General features: G+C 39.5%; 1 protein-coding gene across 1 annotated transcript in view; it reads left to right on the top strand.

The window, feature by feature from the left end:
* Positions 1-13,808, top strand: part of trpn1 (transient receptor potential cation channel, subfamily N, member 1) — a 108,325-nt gene extending 94,517 nt beyond the window's left edge. Inside the window, exons 23-28 of the mRNA XM_028818080.2 lie at positions 802-909; positions 2,087-2,284; positions 2,849-3,055; positions 6,625-7,984; positions 10,366-10,515; positions 13,574-13,808. Of these exons, the coding sequence (XP_028673913.1) occupies positions 802-909; positions 2,087-2,284; positions 2,849-3,055; positions 6,625-7,984; positions 10,366-10,515; positions 13,574-13,758 (2,208 nt within the window). The 3' untranslated portion in view covers positions 13,759-13,808. The remainder of the gene's footprint in view (positions 1-801; positions 910-2,086; positions 2,285-2,848; positions 3,056-6,624; positions 7,985-10,365; positions 10,516-13,573) is intronic.
* The last annotated feature ends 427 nt before the right edge of the window (positions 13,809-14,235 follow it).

The raw sequence follows: 14,235 nt of genomic DNA, 5'->3' as shown, positions 1-14,235 counted from the left end.
GCAAACACACTTGTGAAAGAAAATGGAAAGTAAGCCTATAATTATATCCAGTGTAGCAACACAGAAGTTGAGCTGGCCTTGTAAGGTGACCTGCATAATGTCTCACGGTGACTGAGACTGCCAAGTCAGAAGGTTTCTTTCTTTGTAGTCATTCTGGTATCTGTCCAGACCTTATTGTACATATATACTGTTCATTTAAAGAGCTTCTGCTAAAACCACATTTCCCCCTGGGGAAAATAAAGTCTATCTATCTATCTATCTATCTATCTATCTATCTATCTATCTATCTATCTATCTATCTATCTATCTATCTATCTATCTATCTATCTATCTATCTATCTATCTATCTATCTATCTATCTATCTATCTATCTATCTATGTGAATCTTTGTCTTTTTTGGGGTGCTTGCCTTGTTTTGAGCCGTAATCAATTGTATCCTGCCTGAAGAAGAGGACTGAGCTGCCTCATTAACTTATATACTGTCATCTTTTTAGTTAGCCATAAAAGGTATCATTTTGCTTGACTTCTCATTGTAAAGGAAGATGAAATAACAGTAAAGATGTCAACAAAATGTATAAATACACTGAAGTCAATATTGAAGAAGTTCTTGTTTTTTGTGTGAATACAGACAGATACATTTCTTTTACTGTATTACTGTAATTAATAAACCTAAAATATCAATATGCCTTTATCTCAATGTTGCAGGATGTATCTCACAGCCAGACATGTCTTTTGGGCAGCTGGCAATGCTTTTATATAATTTTTGTAGGCTTAATTTATTTATATTTCACTTATGAACAGTCTGGATATACTCCTCTACATCTTGCTGCTCAGTCGGGCCATGAAAATCTCGTGAGGCTCCTACTCAATTATCCTGGAGTACAAGCAGATGCACAGACACACCTTCAGGTAGGCCATTTTCAGGAACTGTTTTTGGTCATTTTTTGTTAAAAGGTTTCATCAAGATGGGCATTGTTCTTGCAACAGTCATCCATTCATTCATCCAGTTTGTGGACTCATCTTTACCAGAAGACAACCACAGGGACTCAGAGTCTGACCCGTCTGCATTACCCTTAAAGCACAAAGCACTCTATTAATTAATTACATTTACATAGCGCTTTTCTGCCAACCCAAAACATTTTACAGACAGTGGGAAACCACTTCAACCTCCACCAATGTGCAGCATCCTCTTTGACGATGCATCAGCAGCCATTTTTATGCCAGTATGTTCACCACACATCAGCTGTTAGGTGGTGAAGGCGTGAGAGGGATAATTAGCCAATTAGAGACAGGGGGTTCAAAATGAACAAAACTGTGATGGACAATTTAGCCAAGACATTGGGGTACACCCAACTCTTTCTATTAGATACCCAGGGATCTTTAATGACCACAGAAAGTTAGGTCTCAGATGAATGACAATGCCAATTTTTACTGGACAGTGCATTATGATCCACCCACAGACCACAGGGTAAGTGCCCACTGAAGGCCTCACCAGCACCTCTTCCAACAGCAACCCTAGCTTTTCCTAGGTGGTCTCCCATCCAAGTACTGGCCAGGCCCACGTCTGCTTAGTTTCAGGTGGATTACTTGTTATGAAGTGTAGGTGGTATGGGTAGTGGAAGGGATGCCTTATAATGGCACTGTCAGCTACACATCTATACATGGCCAGCTTTGACCCTTCAGTTAATCTGACATGCACGTCTATATTTTGTTAAAGCTCCAGGTAACTCTGGGCACTGGCCTGGCCTTATCCCAAAGAAGTGTAGCAATTGTGGCCCTGGACAGTAAATCAGAAGGTTACAAGTTCAATGCCTCACAGTCTGATCTTGAGCTGGTCACTTAACCTATCTGGGCTGCAAAAGTACAAAATATCTGTAAGCAGTTACATCGTAATGTAAATGTAAGTCACCTTCTTTTAAGGCACAAAATGTACAATAATGGTTCTGCAGACTTGGCCCTGGCTTCCCAGTGCCTTCTAACTGATAACACCTGCTCAGGAAATGCATGGATGGATGTTCTTCGGTTGCTAAAAATGTTGTGGTCACAGGTTGTTTTGTTTATTTTGATGTCTTCACTTTTGTCTCAGGGCTCAACTCCTCTTCATCTTGCGGCTCAGAATGGTCACACAGCTGTGGTGGGACTCCTTCTTAGTAAATCAACATCTCACCTACTTTTGAAAGACAAACGTGGACGCACATGTCTCCATTTGGCTGCAGCTAATGGCCATTCTCAGATGGTGCGGGTACTACTGGGTCAAGGGGCTGAAATCAACGATGTGGATAAGGTACTCTAAGTGTGATGTGACCACGGAAATGAATGGCATCTGTGAAGCTAAAATTGAAGCAATAAACTCATTTGTTGAATTTGCACAGAATATTGTTTTGCTGTTTTATGACAGAGGGGCTCGCGGATTAACCAATGCTTTTGTTCAATCTGTTCAAGATATCTCAACAAAACTGAATCTTCTCAACAAATTTATTTGACAAATAAGTGTGTTAAATTTCAACCAAATCATTCCGCGGGGGTCTGTGTTGTTTCATGCGGACAGACAGAGCAGACAGACAGTCGTAATTAATGCAGTAGGTGCTTCTCGCATTATATGTGAACACACCTAAAAACGAGTTTAGAAAATGACTGGAGGAATGAAAAGTGTGAATTACTTTTTTTTATATTAACAATTAAACATCACAGCATATGCTGCATTAAGTTAAAAAAAAATTCAACTACTGTACTGATTCTATAAACCTTTTCTTAACTACCAAATTAATAAAATGCAGATTACCATTTGTTTAACTTCTCAAATACCACATTTTTTAATATATCGTATTTGTTCCACCCAAACTCCCAGAACGGCTGGACGCCACTCCACTTTGCAGCCAAGTCAGGATTCCTGGAGACGGTGCGGTTCCTGGTGGAGAGTGGAGCCTCTTCCAAACTTGAGTGTAAAGAAGGGAAGCTGCCAATTCAATATGCGGCGGAGGAGAATCACCAGGAAACCCTGAGCTTCCTACTGAGGAGAGGCAGCAACTCTTTAAAACTCATTGAAGACAGGAAGGTGAGCAGGAGATTAAGAGCTTCCTTATTTCAACAGTTATGACTTTATTACTTCCGATGTGAACACAGCAAGAAACAAAAGAACCAAAATATAAAGAGCATTAATGTGTTGACAGTAGTTGCATGCCTCACAGCTCCGTGAGACTGGGTTCAGATCTCAGCACAGACACCATATGTGTGGCGTTTGAATGTTTTCTCCGTTTGTTTGTGGCATTTTCCTCTAGGACCACCATTTTTCCTTTAGACGTGCATGTCTGGTTATTTGGCACACTCTAAATTGGTCATTAGGACTGAATGTGTGAGTGTGCAAGTGTGACCTGCAGTCGAGTGACTGCTCTTGACAGAAAAATGGACAGATGTATGGGGAGACCTAAAAATAATGAGAATTAAAAAAAATCATATATTTCTGTGAACATTTCCAAAATGTAATCAAATACTCTCCCTGAGACACAATACCCTTGCCCCACTGCTTTTTCCATTGTTCAAAACTGTCCTGAAACTCTTCCAAAGTGATAGCCCTCAGTGCCTCCGTGGTTTGCTTCTTGACCTCCTCTACATTCCTTTAAGGTCCATCTTCATTCTTGGAAATAAGAAAAAATCGCAGGGTGCAAGGTCCAGGGAGTGGTGGGAGTTGGAAACCATTTTCATCCCATTTTTCATGAGAAAGTGGTGCACACTCAGTGCTGTGTGGGCAGGAGAATTGCCGTGAAGCAGAAGCCAATCGCCTGATCGCCACAATTCGAGACGTTTTCTCCATACAGCATCACGCAATCGCTTCAGCACTTTAAGGTAAAAACCCTTGCCTGTCTCATAGCTTCTTCTTTGAAAGCCTCTCGAAGCATTGTGACAGCTTCTGCTGCTGTTTTCCCCAAATGGAAACAGAACTTGATGCAAACACATTATTCTTTCAAGTCTATCATCACAAAATCGATGAAGACGTTAACAGAGGCTCAAGAAAATACATTACATTGACCTTACAGACCTTTTCCCAAGGACGCTGCTTGACCAAATGATGCAGAGGGCAGTCTAGTACATGCACCTAGCTGGCAAACATCGCAACTAACACCCCTCAAGCCTCCAGAAAAACATTCTCGTATTTTTGGGTCCTCCCTAGTATACTAGATTTTATATATATATGGGGTTTAGTTCCTTTGCAGTCGAACACATTGTCATCCTCTTCGGCCACTCTGATGTTCTGTGGCTCCACATGATCCTGGTTGCCTTGTCCCAAGCCTGCACATGTACACCTCTGGCTACTCCTCACACTGATCACCTTGGGTTAGAGGCGACATGATGTGCCACACTATTCCCAGCACTCCAAGTTGATCTAAAACGACTCGAGGCTCAATGGCAGCCACAAATTCAGGCCGATGGACTTCAGCAGTGGAGAAGTGGTCTTCTATTACTGTTTTATCTGCTATTCCCTACTCCTAGGAGCTGCTTTTATTGCCAGTTTCTACAGGTAGCACCTCCTCTTCTGATAGCCTGTGGCCACCTAGAAGCATGTTCCTCTCAGATCAGGAGAAGGGACATTATTTATTATTCAAGATTTTTCTCGGAGGGTCATCTACGCTCTGACCACCTGATATCTGGTCACATGAATGAAGTTTAACTGCACGTGTCTGCTCACAATTCTTAAATTTAGCCCCACACTACAAAGCTTTGAGTCGAGTCTCAACAGGTACCACAGGATTTCTGCAGGAATGCAGACGTCTATTTCAGAGCATATGAAGTAAGTGATTGCAATGCAAATCCAGTTTAACTTGGCCCACAAGCAGTCATAGTTTAAAGACCTGAGTGTTATTACCACATCAGCTCCTGTTCCTTAGTGTATGCCTGGGTTTGACTTGGAACCAGCATCTTTGTTTTTGTTTTCCTTTATTTTCTTTACATTTATATAGTGATTTCCTCATTATTCAAAGTGCTTCAGTGAGTGGGGAGCCACTTCAACCGCCACTCATGTGTAGCATCCACCTGGATGATGTGACGGCAGCCATTTTTATGGCAGTTCTCTCACCTCGCATTAGCTGTTAGATGGTGAAGTGGTGAGGGAGATAGACAGAGGATGATTAGGAGGCCAGAATTACTATGTTGTGGTTGGTAATTTAGCCTGGACATCAGGATACACCTTGCTCTTTATGAAGGATGATCTTTTATGACCACAAAGAGTCAGGACCTCAGTTTTATGTCTCATCTGAAGGACTGCGTCAATTTGAAAGCACTGTGTCCCCGTCACTGCACTGGGGCATTGGGATATGCATACAGACCACAGGGTAAGCGCCCCCTGCTGACCTCACAAATCCTTCAGCAACCCAAGCTTTTCCTAGATGGCCTCCCATTCAAGTACTGGCCGGGCCCGAACATTCTGTGATTGAATCTCATGTTGTCTGTGCACAGTTTGTATGCTCTTCCCAGGTCTGCATGGAGTTTTCTTACAGATTCCCCCCAGTCCTGGAAGAAATGTGTGGTTGGTTGATTGGCTGTTCTGAATTGGCCCTTTTTTTGTGTGTGTGAGTTGCTTCCCCTGATAGGCTGGCAGCTTCTCCAGTTATTTCCAACCTTGCTCCGGCCCCCCTGAAGTGAGTTAAGCGGGTTGCAGAATATTATATTCTAAATAAAGAAGCGTCTTGTCTTGTGACTTGTCCTGAAGATGGCAGCATGCCCTAGCATAATACAAGGAAAAAGGCTTTTGGGAGCTTTACTTTGTAACAAGTCATTTTCATTTAATGTGTATGTACACTGTAGGCATGTGAACATAGTGACAATATTTTAGTAAAGTAAAATACTGTAAAGAAATACAAGGTCTGAAAATGTAATGTAATATTCTTTCTTCTATGGTTTGCACTTAATGTTGTATAGTTTTAAAAGCAAGCTAATTTTTTTTACAGTGGATTTACACAGTATTTGGACTCCTTCTCTGTTTTCACATTTTGCTGTGTTGTAGCCTTGTGCTAAAATGATTTCAATTCCTTTTTCCCCACATCAGCATGTCAAGTACATTGTCAACTCTGGGACTTTCTATAGATACGTGTGCGCGTCTCCTTATCACGTGCAATCAGAACAAGGGGGACTCAAAACAAGGTGTAGAAACGTCTCAGTGATGATCAGTGGAATGGGATGCGTCTCAGCCAAATTTCAAGTGTCAAAGCAATGTGTCTGAATACTTGTGTCAATGTGATATTTCAATTTTTGCTTTTTAATACACTTTCAAATTTCATTGTAAACATGTTTCATGTTGTCTTAATGGATATTGAGTGTGGATGGATGGGCAAAAATGGCAAATGTATCTATTTTTAATTAACTGTACAACACAATAATGTGTGCAAAAATTGAAGGAGTTTGCATACTTTCTGAATCCATTGTATGTTCAATAATTGCATTACTGTGGTGAAAATTATTGCAAATCTAAAGCTCGAAGAGATTCCTATTATTAAGACAGTATCAGAAAGTCTTGAATAATGAAATGATTCTTGAATACTGAGCACAGCTTGGCGCGTGAACCTAATTTGACTGTGTCCTCTCAGGTCATCATAGCACAATTATGTTATTATCATTTGTCTTTCATTCCAGTTTATTTTTGACCTAATGGTATGTGGGAAAATGAACAAAAACAAAGTAATTGTGGAGTTCGTCCTTCACTCCCCAGCTCCTCTGAACACGGCTGTGAAGCTCTCCCGTGCATTCAGCCTCACGGCCCTCAAGGAGAAAGAACGATCGATGGACCTTCTCAATGCAGCTAAGTGCTGTGAAGGCATGGCCACCGAACTCCTCACTGTGGCCTCCGGTGGGAAAAGTGCTGGTTACATCCTACGTGCTGTAGACCATAGGAACACATCTATGCTCGACTGCCTGATTGAGAGTCAACAGAAGGATGTGGTTGCCCATCCAGCTGTGCAGAAGTACCTTACAGAAGTCTGGTATGGAAATTTAAAGTGGGCAACATGGAAAATAGCTCTTTTGTTTTTTTGTTTCCTGCTGTGCCCCCCAGTATGGCTCATTTTTTCACTGCCCCTGAGGCACAGGTTTAATAAGATTCCCATTATTAAGTTCATGAGCCATTTGGTCTCTCACATCTTCCTAATATTACTTTTTATCTTAACTATTGTCTATCCTCCCATAAACCCTATATATCTGGGACAAATGTTGCCGGCCTGGAATGAGTGGCTTCTTCTTGCCTGGCTTGCTGGTGTCCTAGTCTCAGAATTAACCCATCCAGGAGAAAGAGTAGGCCTTGCCTGGATTCGTGTTTTGGTCCTTGGATTTTCTGCCATTGGATTCTTCTGCCACATTCTTGCAATTGCCTTCCACATTCCTGATCGGCTAAACTGCCTATTTGTCCGTAACATTTTTTTATCAATTTCCATGACCCTTAGCTTTATGCAGTTCCTTGAGTTTTTGACCTTTCACCACCTCTTTGGTCCCTGGGCGATTATAATCCGTGACCTTATGAAAGACTTGGCACGGTTTGCAGTCATCCTTGTACTTTTTGAAATTGCCTTTACCATGAATCTCTCTGCTATATATCAACCAGTATACCCAGTGGATACATCCATAGATAACCACACAAGTAATGGCAATGGCACAAAAACCCAAACGCCTCTGGAAATATCCTTCAAGCTCTTCTTTGCTCTTTTTGGATTAGTTGACCCCGATTCCATGCCTCCTCTTATCCGGACACCTGCTTTCACTAAAGCGATCACTCATTTTATTTTTGGTGTGTATTTGGTGGTCACAGTTATTGTGTTGATAAACTTACTGATCGCCATGATGAGTGATACCTACCAAAGGATTCAGGCCCAGTCTGATACAGAGTGGAAGTTTGGAAGAGCCATGCTGATTCGGGACATGAACAGGAAGTCTGGTACACCATCACCTTTCAACTTATTTACGGTCCTGTTCTTCTATGTCAAGACACTGTGCAAGCATGGTGGTGAGTATTGAAGGTGCTTCTATCTTTTAAATAGATTGGTGCATAGATATGAAAGGCACTGTATTAGATAGATAGATAGATAGATAGATAGATAGATAGATAGATAGATAGATAGATAGATAGATAGATAGATAGATAGATAGATAGATAGATAGATAGATAGATAGATAGATAGATAGATAGATAGATAGATAGATGCACTTACTGTATACAAAGTAACTGATTAGTTATAGTAGTGCATTTGATTTTATGGATTTCAACTGTGGGATCATATACTGATTTAGTAACTTACTAAGTTTCACAAATGGAGTCAGTGGTGGAAATTGACACAGAAACCTTGTAATTTAAATTCCAATATCCTACTGGCTGAAAATGCATATTGCTAAATGGATATGATATATTCTGATGTGGTTTGGAATGAAGATTGTAATAGAATGACTTCATGTATGGATAGCTGTTAAATTACTTAGAATAAGCTACAAAGAATCTGTGAATCGAGGCCTGAAAATGGAGTTTTTTGCCCTTGTATGTTCTAGCTGACTGTTATTCTTTTCAATCCATCAATCATATTTTTCTGGGAATGCCTCAGAGTTAAAGGAATACAATATTTTTGTTAATGTTACCTACCCCACGTAGTTTTTAGTGATGGCTGAGAAAAACATTTTCTCTCATGTTATCATGGAAAACATTGATGATATAATACAAGTCAGTGTTGACCAGTGGTGTCTAATGGCAAATGATGTGAAAAACATCCGTGGATAAAAGAAAAAAAAGCTTAAGTTACACATTCATATAATTCACATGTCAGTTATTTAGTCGTGTACTCAAAAAGCACAAAATGCATGCCGTTTTGCTTAAACTTGCTTCTGGAGTAATCAGCACACATCATAAAGAGGAAACCTACAGCCTCATGGGACTGACTCTATGAATTGAATACAGGCCTCTTGACGAATCAATGAGGGGGAGAGGCTGGTCTTAAATTCACAATTGCCAACCATTGCTGTTATTTTTGATTGTTCATTTAAAAAACGTCTCTTAAATTCATTCACCTTTCTCTTCTCTGATATTCAGTTACCAGTTTTACTATTCTTGACAGTTAGTTGGTCAGTCAGTTAATGTCACCACATCATACCCTTTGAAGCATGGTGGTCTACTCAGTTACAGCTCCACTTTCAAAGTAAGATTAGCTGTGATAGCCAAAGAAAAGATTAGTTTTTTGCCATGACTGTGCATACAGTGATGTGACATGTGAATCTGCAAAGGAAAGTTTGAGTAGACCTTCATGGGGATCACCAGAGTCCTAGGCCAGCTGATCAGATCAAAAACTAGTAATGCACATAGATGGGAGAAAAATCAAAACTAAAAAGCACAAAACATACAAAAGAAGTCAAAACGCAAAGTACAAGAGACTGGAGAGACTCATATTTGTTGTATTCAGTAACATGGTTTACGTGTTCTGAGAGAATTTGGATTCTGGTTGGCAGAGATCAAAAGCTGCCTTTCAAAATGATTGTCGTGGTCATAGTAGAGGGTGAAGCACAAAAGTAATTTGATAATTTCCCAAAGTTTGAAAGACAAAATCAAAGTCAAAATTAAAACAAAATCACTTGTTTTGAATGCTTGACCACTACAATATTCTCTATTTTTAATGGCTTATATTTCAGATTCTACTCAATATGCATGTGAAATTAGGAACCCATCATATCCTCTACAATACTTTTCATTCTTAGCTGCAAAGTGGCAGTACCCATGAAAACAGCCACATGATCATTGGAAAAACAAACATACACATTTGCAACACAATGTCATCAACAGGAAAACAATATAAAATGAACATAAAAATTATTAAATGGAAATGAATAAAAATTAATAATGTGTTAAACCAAAAGCAGATGCATAATATAATGTCACCTTGCAGACACCATGAACACTGAGGTAATGTAAGGAGATGAATCGAAGTTGAATTGAGATACAGGTGACATTTGAACAATTGGCATTACCCGTCTCGGAGTAATCTGAGTTCTTCCACCAGCTCAATACTCCTTTGTGTGCTCCATTTTCCACCACTTTTTTTTACACGTCTCGCATATGAAAGAGTAACTTTCACTATTAAAAGATAAATTCTGCCATTTCACTTTTAATTATCATTAAAAAGAAACTTCTGTATGTAATCACATGTATGCCCTACCTTCTTTACAATCTGATCAGATTAAGGCCAATGAAAACTATTGATGAGATGTTGCTTGTCAATACCCAGTCATTGAACCTGCAATGTTCAGTGGTAATTCCAGTATGTCGAAATGGGATCACAGTCAAGGATCTAAGAAGCCGCAAAAAAATGACTCAAACCTCAGGGCTTTTCATGCTGTCTTCTTTCACAGGTAAAATCTGTTGTTATCAGGGGAGAGAACTCATGACAGAAGAACATGAAGACCTGAGTCATATCTTAGACAACACCTCCTTAGACATGCTGACCCACACCCATGTTGGCTGGATACGCACAACTAAGCGGACACAGATTTCTCCAGAAGGTCTTTTTTTCCTTTGTTATTATTGGGGTTTCTTGGGTTATGCTAAAACTCTAGTTTCATTGATCCTATCAAACAAGTAAAATTTTACAGATTACCAAACAACATCTTTTCTTCTTGAATACTGATAATCTACCAGAATACATTTTATTAAGACCGTGAAGAACTTTCAAGTCTCTCATTGACATTAGATAATTTGATAATCTGTTTGTCTTTAGAAGCCAAAATACAACGGTGCAGCAGAAGAAACTGCCCATCTCCCAGTTAGAGGTTTCTCTCTGTACTGACCTACAAATAAACTTGATGTATCCATTGAGTTATTTCTGTTGCTCATAGACAAAACTGCAACAAACTTCTCTTTTAGTGATACAATCTTTCAACTTTTGAAGCTGCATTTCAACCTTATGCTCAGTAGGCCCATCAAATTCTCCATCTTGTTTTCAGTGCCTGTCATCATCTTTTGAATTTTTCTGACCAACTATCTCTCAGAAGTCTTCTTTTCTCATACTGGTTTTATATAATTCTGGGAAGCATCATGTTTTCCGTCTTGTTGCCTCAAGAAAGAAGCTTAACAAAATGTTGTGAATGTTAGAGAAAATACTTAAAATTGTAGCTGTTGAAGCTGCCTAATGAATTTAATGAGTTGTGGTGAGTCAGTGTCCTTCTAGACAGCACCAGGGCAGGGCAGTAATCATGGCTGGATTTCACTGTTCCAGTCTTGCATGCATTTGCAGTATGCACATACCATCTGAATTTCCCCCTAGGGACAAATAAAGTTCTATCTATCTATCTATCTATCTATCTATCTATCTATCTATCTATCTATCTATCTATCTATCTATCTATCTATCTATCTATCTATCTATCTATCTATCTATCTATCTATCTATCTATCTATCTATCTATCTATCTATCTATCTATCTATCTATCTATCTCTAACCTCTGCTCCTCAGGGACAAGCTGGCAAAGATGGGAGTAGATTCATACCTGGTAGCATGGATTGTGGACTATCTTAAAGACAGACCTCAGTATGTGCGTCTCAGGAACAGCAGGTCTGACATTGTGGTCAGCAACACAGGAGCACCACAGGGGACTATATTTTCTCCGGTCCTGTTCAGCCTATATACATCGGACTTCCAATACAACTCGGAGTCTGCATCAGGAGTGGGCAGGAGGAGGATTATAGAAACCTAATCAAGGACTTTGTTAAATGGTGCGACTCAAACTGTTGGTGGATTTTAGGAGGCCCAGGCCCCTCATGGACCCCTTGATCATCAGAGGTGACTGTGTGCAGAGGGTGCAGACCTATAAATACCTGGGAGTGCAGCTGGATGATAAATTGGACTGAACTGCCAATACTGATGCTCTGTGTAAGAAAGGACAGAGCCGACTATACTTCCTTAGAAGGTTGGCGTCCTTCAACATCTGTAATAAGATGCTGCAGATGTTCTATCAGACGGTTGTGGCGAGCGCCCTCTTCTACGCGGTGGTGTGCTGGGGAGGCAGCATAAAGAAGAAGGACGGCTCACAACTGGACAAACTTGTGAGGAAGGCAAACTCTATTGTAGGTATGGAGCTGGACAGTTTGACATCCGTGGCAGAGCAATGGGCACTAAGCAGGCTCCTGTCAATAATGGAGAATCCACTGCATCCACTGAGCAGTATCATCTCCAGACAGAGGAGCAGCTTCAGCGACAGACTGTTGTCACTGTCCTGCTGCACTGACAGACTGAGGACATCGTTCCTCCCCCACACTATGCGACTCTTTAATTCCACCCAGGGGGGTAAATGTTAACATTATTCAAAGTTATTGTCTGTCTGTATACCTGCATTGTTATCACTCTTTAATTTAATATTGTTTTTTATTAGTATGCTGCTACTGGAGTATGTGAATTTCCCCTTGGGATTAATAAAGTATCTATCTATCTATCTATCTATCTATCTATCTATCTATCTATCTATCTATCTATCTATCTATCTATCTATCTATCTATCTATCTATCTATCTATCTATCTATCTATCTATCTATCTATCTATCTAAAAAGCAACTGTGCAGAAAGAAGTTCTCCTCAGACGATGAAGTGAAAAACGACAAGGCCGCATTGCTAAAAGTGATCTCGCAAAATTGTCTTTGAATCATTTTTAAAACATTTTAAAAATGTATTCAATGTGAAAGATGCTACATCGAAAAAGAAAAATGTTCTGTCTATCAAACATGTGCACCCTGGGGACAGCTTAAAGGCTCTGCTGATAGTAATTTGTCATAATTTCACAGAGTGTGGCGCTGCATTCTAATGACTTTTCTCTTACTCTCACTGTAGACTAGATGATTGACAGCCTCACCACCTCTTACGTCACTTCCAGTGTTTGTCCTCCTGACCCGCCTCTTCCTGTGTGGCCTGTATTTAACTCACGTGTTCAGAGACATTCTTTTTTGCTGAAAAGCATTACTATATATACTCACGTATAAGTTGGGTGTTGAAACCCGAAAAATCGATCATAAAATCAGACAACGACTTATACGCCTGTTCAAAAATGCGACACTTAATTTTTTTTTTTCCATCCTCTTGCCTCCTCCAATCTCGCATCAGTTTCTCAGACGCATCGAATTTTGTTGCAGCTACTTCAATGACGTTTAATTTAAAACCTGCTTCATATTTTCTTCTGATCGAATGCTCCATCGTAGATAAAGGATGCTCTTACGATGATAAAGGTGTATGAAAAGGACCACTCCAAAGTGAAGTTTTGTTAGTACGTGACATTGTGGAGATGAATAAACACTTTATTTCTACCTTGTAAGTTTTATTAAGACCAGAAGAAGTGTTTGTTACAGTCTTGTTAAATAACAGTAAGTGAGTAATAGATGCATTTTTCACAGTCATACAGTAGACCTACAAGTGGTCACATTCTAGGCCTGTAAAATGTACAAGAATTCTTAGCTAAGCCCTATATCCTTTGTTCAGTAACTTAATTTAGTATCAACTCACACTTTTCAGTCAAAGTCTTTTGAGTAAATATTACATTTTTATAAAGAAGTAAAAACTTATTTTTTCCCTCAGGGGGATTCATCAGACCTTCCCGACAGAGTGGACTGGTTCAGATTGAAGAAGTCACTGACTGGCAGAGTGTGGCAATTCGCTATTTGTCTCTTAAGGGGCAAACTGATGGAACATTAATTGAGAAAGACCCTCCGCCCTATGAGGACAGCCTGAACATCCAAAGCTTTGGTTTTAAACGGTTTTAAAAGCAATTCTCTTCACCAATATGAATATAAAAAGTGTTTATTTGTCTTTAGTAAGAGGTGATTGCACTTTTTTTACAGAATGTTACAGTAAATTTGATAAATATTTTTTTCTAAATTCAGAGATGTTGAAATAGACTTGCACTTTATGGTTTTACATAAAGGAGTGAAATACTGGGGGGAATTTCCAAATTGTGTCACTAAGAGTTCATATTGAAATGTATGAAATTATTTATGGAGTGGAAATTACCAGCATGATGAAGATTTTGTTGTAATATTTAAGAGTTTTAACTGTCATCTTTTTATAAGACTCTGGAATGACTGCATTTTATATGGACACCTGCCCCCATTCGGAAGTATTTAACTGTGGTCATTGTGTGTCATAGTATTGTTTACTTCTGCAAATTATATCTTATTATGAAAATCACTAGTTGGAAGTTTAAAATATTACTAGTATTTCAGTTATTCCTGAATGTACAT

Source organism: Erpetoichthys calabaricus, chromosome 13 (assembly GCF_900747795.2).
Source record: "Erpetoichthys calabaricus chromosome 13, fErpCal1.3, whole genome shotgun sequence".
Taxonomy (NCBI): domain Eukaryota; kingdom Metazoa; phylum Chordata; class Cladistia; order Polypteriformes; family Polypteridae; genus Erpetoichthys; species Erpetoichthys calabaricus.
Note: the sequence above shows the minus strand (reverse complement) of the source record. Positions and strands in the feature narration are given on the sequence as shown.